The sequence below is a fragment of the Oncorhynchus keta genome, chromosome 16, assembly GCF_023373465.1.
Source record: "Oncorhynchus keta strain PuntledgeMale-10-30-2019 chromosome 16, Oket_V2, whole genome shotgun sequence".
In the NCBI taxonomy this organism is placed as follows: domain Eukaryota; kingdom Metazoa; phylum Chordata; class Actinopteri; order Salmoniformes; family Salmonidae; genus Oncorhynchus; species Oncorhynchus keta.
This window is the reverse complement of record NC_068436.1, coordinates 21,069,074-21,077,382: the sequence shown is the minus strand read 5'-3', so window position 1 is coordinate 21,077,382 and position 8,309 is coordinate 21,069,074. Positions and strand designations below refer to the sequence as shown.

The 8,309-nt window shown below is 54.5% G+C and overlaps 1 protein-coding gene across 1 annotated transcript in view; it reads right to left on the bottom strand.

Annotated features, from left to right (window-relative positions):
- LOC127907901 (huntingtin-like) overlaps nt 1-8,309 on the bottom strand; it is a 200,570-nt gene that overhangs the window by 1,706 nt on the left and 190,555 nt on the right. Inside the window, 4 exon segments of the mRNA XM_052464365.1 lie at nt 3,098-3,237; nt 4,505-4,659; nt 6,079-6,182; nt 6,751-6,877. Of these exon segments, the coding sequence (XP_052320325.1) occupies nt 3,098-3,237; nt 4,505-4,659; nt 6,079-6,182; nt 6,751-6,877 (526 nt within the window).

The window sequence follows — 8,309 nt, the reverse complement described above, 5'->3', positions numbered from 1 at the left end:
TACCTGGTGAGACAGGGAGGGACCAGGTGTGTTACCTGGCGAGACAGGGAGGGGACCAGGTGTGTTACCTGGTGAGACAGGGAGGGACCGGTGTGTTACCTGGCGAGACAGGAGGGACCAGGTGTGTTACCTGGCGAGACAGGAGGGACCAGGTGTGTTACCTGGTGAGACAGGGAGGGGACCGGGTGTGTTACCTGGATAGACAGGGAGGGGACCAGGTGTGTTACCTGGTGAGACAGGAGGGACCGGGTGTGTGTTACCTGGTGAGACAGGGAGGGACCAGGTGTGTTACCTGGTGAGACAGGAGGGGACCAGGTGTGTTACCTGGTGAGACAGGGAGGGACCAGGTGTGTTACCTGGTGAGACAGGAGGGACCAGGTGTGTTACCTGGTGAGACAGGGAGGGGACCAGGTGTGTTACCTGGTGAGACAGGGAGGGGACCGGGTGTGTTACCTGGCGAGACAGGGAGGGGACCAGGTGTGTTACCTGGTGAGACAGGGAGGGGACCAGGTGTGTTACCTGGTGAGACAGGGAGGGGACCGGGTACCAGGTGTGTTACCTGGTGAGACAGGGAGGGGACCAGGTGTGTTACCTGGTGAGACAGGGAGGGGACCGGGTACCAGGTGTGTTACCTGGTGAGACAGGGAGGGGACCAGGTGTGTTACCTGGTGAGACAGGGAGGGGACCAGGTGTGTTACCTGGTGAGACAGGGAGGGGACCAGGTGTGTTACCTGGTGAGACAGGGAGGGGACCAGGTGTGTTACCTGGTGAGACAGGGAGGGGACCAGGTGTGTTACCTGGTGAGACAGGGAGGGGACCAGGTGTGTTACCTTGTGAGACAGGGAGGGGACCGGGTGTGTTACCTGGTGAGACAGGGAGGGGACCAGGTGTGTTACCTGGTGAGACAGGGAGGGGACCAGGTGTGTTACCTGGTGAGACAGGGAGGGGACCGGGTGTGTTACCTGGTGAGACAGGGAGGGGACCAGGTGTGTTACCTGGTGAGACAGGGAGGGGACCGGGTGTGTTACCTGGTGAGACAGGGAGGGGACCGGGTACCAGGTGTGTTACCTGGTGAGACAGGGAGGGGACCAGGTGTGTTACCTGGTGAGACAGGGAGGGGACCGGGTGTGTTACCTGGTGAGACAGGGAGGGTACCAGGTGTGTTACCTGGTGAGACAGGGAGGGGACCAGGTGTGTTACCTGGTGAGACAGGGAGGGGACCAGGTGTGTTACCTGGTGAGACAGGGAGGGGACCAGGTGTGTTACCTGGTGAGACAGGGAGGGGACCAGGTGTGTTACCTGGCGAGACAACAGACAGACAGGGTACCAGGTGTGTTACCTGGTGAGACAGGGGGAGGGGGGTACCAGGTGTGTTACCTGGACAGAGACAGGGGGGAGGGTCCCAGGTGTGTTACCTGGTGAGACAGGGAGGGGACAGGGTCCCAGTGTTACCTGGTGAGACAGGTAGGGACAGGGTCCCAGGTGTGTTACCTGGTGAGACAGCAGACAGGGAGGGACAGGGGACCAGGTGTGTTACCTGGTGAGACAGGGAGGGGACCAGGTGTGTTACCTGGTGAGACAGCAGACAGGGAGGGGGACAGGGTCCCAGGTGTGTTACCTGGTGAGACAGGGGGGATAGGGGACCAGGTGTGTTACCTGGGTGAGACAGCAGACAGGGGAGGGGACAGGGTGGTGTTACCTGGTGAGACAGGAGGGACCGGTTGTTACCTGGTGAGACAGGGAGGGACCAGGTGTGTTACCAGGTGTGTTACCTGGTGAGACAGGGAGGGGACCAGGTGTGTTACCTGGTGAGACAGGGAGGGACCAGGTGTGTTACCTGGTGAGACAGGGAGGGGAGACCGGGTACCAGGTGTGTTACCTGGTGAGACAGGAGGGGACCAGGTGTGTTACCTGGTGAGACAGGGAGGGACCAGGTGTGTTACCTGGTGAGACAGGGAGGGGACCAGGTGTTTACCTGGTGAGACAGGGAGGGGACCAGGTGTGTTACCTGGTGAGACAGGGAGGGGACCAGGTGTGTTACCTGGTGAGACAGGGAGGGGACCAGGTGTGTTACCTGGCGAGACAACAGACAGACAGGGTACCAGGTGTGTTACCTGGTGAGACAGCAGACAGGGAGGGGACAGGGTACCAGGTGTGTTACCTGGTGAGACAGCAGACAGGAAGGGGACAGGGTCCCAGGTGTGTTACCTGGTGAGACAGGGAGGGGACAGGGTCCCAGGTGTGTTACCTGGTGAGACAGGTAGGGGACAGGGTCCCAGGTGTGTTACCTGGTGAGACAGCAGACAGGGAGGGGACAGGGGACCAGGTGTGTTACCTGGTGAGACAGGGAGGGGACCAGGTGTGTTACCTGGTGAGACAGCAGACAGGGAGGGGACAGGGTCCCAGGTGTGTTACCTGGTGAGACAGGGAGGGGATAGGGTACCAGGTGTGTTACCTGGTGAGACAGCAGACAGGGAGGGGACAGGGTACCAGGTGTGTTACCTGGTCAGACAGGGAGGGGACAGGGTACCAGGTGTGTTACCTGGTCAGACAGGGAGGGGACAGGGTACCAGGTGTGTTACCTGGTGAGACAGCAGACAGGGAGGGGACAGGGTACCAGTTGTGTTACCTGGTGAGACAGCAGACAGGGAGGGGACAGGGTACCAGGTGTGTTACCTGGTGAGACAGGGAGGGGACAGGGTACCAGGTGTGTTACTTGGTCAGACAGGGAGGGAACAGGGTACCAGGTGTGTTACCTGGTCAGACAGGGAGGGGACAGGGTACCAGGTGTGTTACCTGGTGAGACAGCAGACAGGGAGGGGACAGGGTACCAGGTGTGTTACCTGGTCAGACAGGGAGGGAACAGGGTACCAGGTGTGTTACCTGGTGAGACGGGGAGGGGACAGGGTCCCAGGTGTGTTACCTGGTGAGACAGCAGACAGGGAGGGGACAGGGTACCAGGTGTGTTACCTGGTCAGACAGGGAGGGGACAGGGTACCAGGTGTGTTACCTGGTGAGACAGCAGACAGGGAGGGGACAGGGGACCAGGTGTGTTACCTGGTCAGACAGGGAGGGAACAGGGTACCAGGTGTGTTACCTGGTGAGACAGCAGACAGGGAGGGGACAGGGTCCCAGGTGTGGTAGGGGTGGTGTGTGTGTACGTTGTCTCTCTTCGACACCATGGCCTGGATCTCTCTCTCCACGGCTCCTCTGATCACTGACAACTTCCTGCCAAACCTGACGGGAAGACCAGACCACCGCAATGTCAGGAATAACTAATATATATAATATAATAATATAATAATAATATATGCCATTTAGCAGACGCTTTTATCCAAAGCGACTTACAGTCATGTGTGCATACATTCTACGTATGGGTGGTCCCGGGAATCGAACCCACTACCCTGGCGTTACAAGCGCCATGCTCTACCAACTGAGCTACAGAAGGACCTAGTTCTCCTGTCAGTATGAATATAGTATGAGAGGAAAAGCCATTCTACAATCTGAAGTCTGTGGTATTTTAGGCTTTTGTTGCTTGGTGTGGGTGTGTATAATGGGGTAGCCTGATAATTGCGTCAGATTTACAGACAGAGCCCAGCACCCAGAGCCCAGAACCCAGAGCCCAGAACCCAGAGACCAGCACCCAGAGCCCAGCACCCAGAGCCCAGCACCCAGAGCCCAGAGCCCAGAGACCAGAACCCAGAGACCAGAACCCAGAGACCAGAACCCAGAGACCAGAACCCAGAGCCCAGAACCCATAGACCAGAACCAGAGACCAGAGCCCAGAACCCAGAGACCAGAACCCAGAAGCCAGAGACCAGAACCCAGAGACCAGAACCCAGAGACCAGAACCCAGAGACCAGAACCCAGAGACCAGAGCCCAGAACCCAAAGCCCAGAACCCAAAGCCCAGAACCCAGAGACCAGAACCCATAGACCAGAACCCAGAGACCAGAGCCCAGAGCCCAGAGCCCAGAGACCAGAACCCAGAGACCAGAACCCAGAGCCCAGAGACCAGAACCCAGAGACCAGAACCCAGAACCCATAGACCAGAACCCAGAGACCAGAGTCCAGAACCCAGAGACCAGAACCCATAGTCCAGAACCGAGAGACCAGAACCCAGAGCCCAGAGCCCAGAACCCATAGACCAGAACCCAGAGACCAGAACCCAGAGACCAGAACCCAGAGACCAGAGCCCAGAACCCAGAGACCAGAACCCAGAGACCAGAACCCAGAGACCAGAACCCAGAGACCAGAACCCAGAGACCAGAACCCAGAGACCAGAGTCCAGAGACCAGAACCCAGAGCCCAGAACCCATAGACCAGAACCCAGAGACCAGAGTCCAGAACCCAGAGACCAGAACCCATAGTCCAGAACCCAGAGCCCAGCGTGTGTGTGTACCGTGTGTCCAGAACCCAGAGACCAGAGCCCAGTGTGTGTGTGTACCGTGTGACCAGAACCCAGAGCCCGAGACCAGAACCCAGAGCCCAGTGTGTGTGTGTACCGTGTGTCCAGGACTTTAAGGGTCTTGTTTCTCGGCTGTTGTTCCAGACAGGAGACAGTAGGGTTTCCGGCAGTAGGGAGAGTCATGGAACTCAGAACCAGAGACGTGATGGCCTGGACTGCTAACACATTCAACTGGGTACGCTCCAAGTCCTCCTGTTCAACACACAGAGAGACAGAGAGACAGAGAGAGAGAGAGAGAGAGAGACAGAGAGAGAGAGAGAGAGACAGAGACAGAGACAGAGACAGAGAGAGAGAGAGAGAGAGAGAGAGAGAGAGAGAGAGAGAGAGAGAGAGAGAGAGAGAGAGAGAGACAGAGACAGAGACAGAGACAGAGACAGAGAGAGAGAGACAGAGAGAGAGAGAGAGAGAGAGAGAGACAGAGAGAGAGAGAGAGAGACAGAGAGAGAGAGAGAGACAGAGAGAGACAGAGAGACAAAAACCATTGTAAATCCAACAAAACCTCTTTAGGCTAGGGGGCAGTATTTTGATGTTTGGATGAAAAACATGCCCAAAGTAAACTGCCTATTTCTCAGGCCCAGAAACTAGAATATGCATAGATTAGGATAGAAAACTCTAAAGTTTCCAAAACTGTCAAAAAATATTGTCAGTGAGTATAACAGAACTGACATTGCAGGCGAAAACCTGAGGAAAATCCATCCTAGAAGAGCTGTTTTTCTGAACCTACTCTTTTCCATTGCAAGCCCATCCTCCATTTAAAGGGATATCAACCAGATTCCTTTCCCAGTGGCTTCCACAAGGTGTGAACAGTCTTTAGACATAGTTTCAGGCTTTTATTCTGAAAAAATGAGCGAGAATGATCACATCGTGTCAGTGGATAGCCAGATGTCCTCAGATTTGCGAGCACGCCACTGAAGCTAGACCTTTTTCTTTCTCTCTTATTGAAAAGTCCCGTTGAAATATTATCGATTATTTATTGTAAAAACAACTTGAGGATTGATTATAAAAAAACGTTTGACATGTTTCTACGAACTTTGCTTAATACTATTTGGAATTTTCATCTGCCCCGTTGTGACCTGCACGAGCCTGTGGATTACTGAACAAAACGCGCCAACCGAATTGTGTAACTGGGAGTCTCGTGAGTGCAAACATCCGAAGATCATCAAAGGTAAGCGATTATTTTGGCGATGTTAACATATGTTTCCCATGTCAATAAAACCCCTTGAATTGAAATGAGAGACAGACAGAGAGAGAGACAGAGAGAGAGACAGAGAGAGAGAGACAGAAAGAGAGAGACAGAGAGAGAGAGACAGAAAGAGAGAGACAGAGAGGTGCGTGTGTGGTGTGGTGTGGTGTATGCACCTCTCTGTCTCTCTCTTTCTGTCTCTCTCTTTCTGTCTCTCTCTCTGTCTCTCTCTCTGTCTCTCTCTCAGAGAGAGGGAGACAGAGAGAGAGAGACAGAGAGAGAGAGACAGAGAGAGAGACAGAGAGAGAGAGAGACAGAGAGAGAGAGACAGAGAGAGAGACAAAGAGAGAGACAGAGAGAGACAGAAAGAGAGAGACAGAAAGAGAGAGACAGAGAGGTGCGTGTGTGGTGTGGTGTGGTGTATGCACCTCCTGTTCTCTCTCCTCCTCCTGGTCCATAGAGATGGGTTGAGTGACCAGAACTCCTAGCAGTGTGGCCCAGGTCTCTTCAAACTGGGTCCTACTGCTCCAGCCTGAATACCACACATGTTCAAACTACAGGTTAGTAACACCTCAAGGATCAGTCTAACAGTCTATGTGGAATAGACCTCTATAACAATGACATAGCAGGTTATGAACACCTCAAGGATCAGTCTAACAGTCGACTGTAGATGTGGAATAGACCTCTATAACAATGACATAGCAGGTTATAAACACCTAAAGGATCAGTCTAACAGTCGATTGTAGATGTGGAATAGACCTCTATAACAATGACATAGCAGGTTATAACCTAAAGGATCAGTCTAACAGTCGACTGTAGATGTGGAATAGACCTCTATAACAATGACATAGCAGGTTATAAACACCTAAAGGATCAGTCTAACAGTCGACTGTAGATGTGGAATAGACCTCTATAACAATGACATAGCAGGTTATAACCTAAAGGATCAGTCTAACAGTCGACTGTAGATGTGGAATAGACCTCTATAACAATGACATAGCAGGTTATAACCTAAAGGATCAGTCTAACAGTCGACTGTAGATGTGGAATAGGCCTCTATAACAATGACATAGCAGGTTATGAACACGTGGACCTCTCACCCAGTGTGTTGATGCGATAGAGGAACTCCCTGAACACGTCCTTCTCCTGCAGGAACTCTACAGGGATCTCAGGAAGGGTGGTGCCGAACTCTCCCCCCGGCCGAGGGGACCAGCCCAGCTTCCACACCTAGAGGTTACACAGAGACACGTTACAGGGGACCAGCCCAGCTTCCTCACCTAGAGGTTACAGGGGACCAGCCCAGCTTCCTCACCTAGAGGTTACACACAGACACGTTACAGGGGACCAGCCCAGCTTCCTCACCTAGAGGTTACACACAGACACGTTACAGGGGACCAGCCCAGCTTCCTCACCTAGAGGTTACACACAGACACGTTACAGGGGAGCAGCCCAGCTTCCACACCTAGAGGTTACACACAGACACATTACAGGGGACCAGCCCAGCTTCCACACCTAGAGGTTACACACAGACACGTTACAGGGGACCAGCCCAGCTTCCTCACCTAGAGGTTACAGGGGACCAGGCCAGCTTCCTCACCTAGAGGTTACAGGGGACCAGGCCAGCTTCCTCACCTAGAGGTTACAGGGGAGCAGCCCAGCTTCCACACCTAGAGGTTACAGGGGACCAGCCCAGCTTCCTCACCTAGAGGTTACAGGGGACCAGCCCAGCTTCCTCACCTAGAGGTTACAGGGGACCAGCCCAGCTTCCTCACCTAGAGGTTATAGGGGACTAGCCCAGCTTCCTCACCTAGAGGTTACAGGGGACCAGCCCAGCTTCCTCACCTAGAGGTTACAGGGGACCAGCCCAGCTTCCTCACCTAGAGGTTACACAGAGACACATTACAGGGGACCAGCCCAGCTTCCACACCTAGAGGTTACAGGGGACCAGCCCAGCTTCCTCACCTAGAGGTTACACACAGACACGTTACAGGGGACCAGCCCAGCTTCCTCACCTAGAGGTTACAGGGGACCAGCCCAGCTTCCTCACCTAGAGGTTACACAGAGACACATTACAGGGGACCAGCCCAGCTTCCACACCTAGAGGTTACAGGGGACCAGCCCAGCTTCCTCACCTAGAGGTTACACACAGACACGTTACAGGGGACCAGCCCAGCTTCCTCACCTAGAGGTTACAGGGGACTAGCCCAGCTTCCTCACCTAGAGGTTACAGGGGACCAGCCCAGCTTCCTCACCTAGATGATACAGGGGACCAGCCCAGCTTCCTCACCTAGAGGATACAGGGGACCAGCCCAGCTTCCTCACCTAGAGGTTACACACAGACACGTTACAGGGGACCAGCCCAGCTTCCACACCTAGAGGATACAGGGGACCAGCCCAGCTTCCTCACCGAGAGGTTACAGGGGACCAGCCCAGCTTCCTCACCTAGAGGTTACACACAGACACGTTACAGGGGACCAGCCCAGCTTCCTCACCTAGAGGTTACACAGAGACACATTACAGGGGACCAGCCCAGCTTCCACACCTAGAGGATACAGGGGACCAGCCCAGCTTCCTCACCTAGAGGATACAGGGGACCAGCCCAGCTTCCTCACCTAGAGGTTACACACAGACACGTTACAGGGGACCAGCCCAGCTTCCA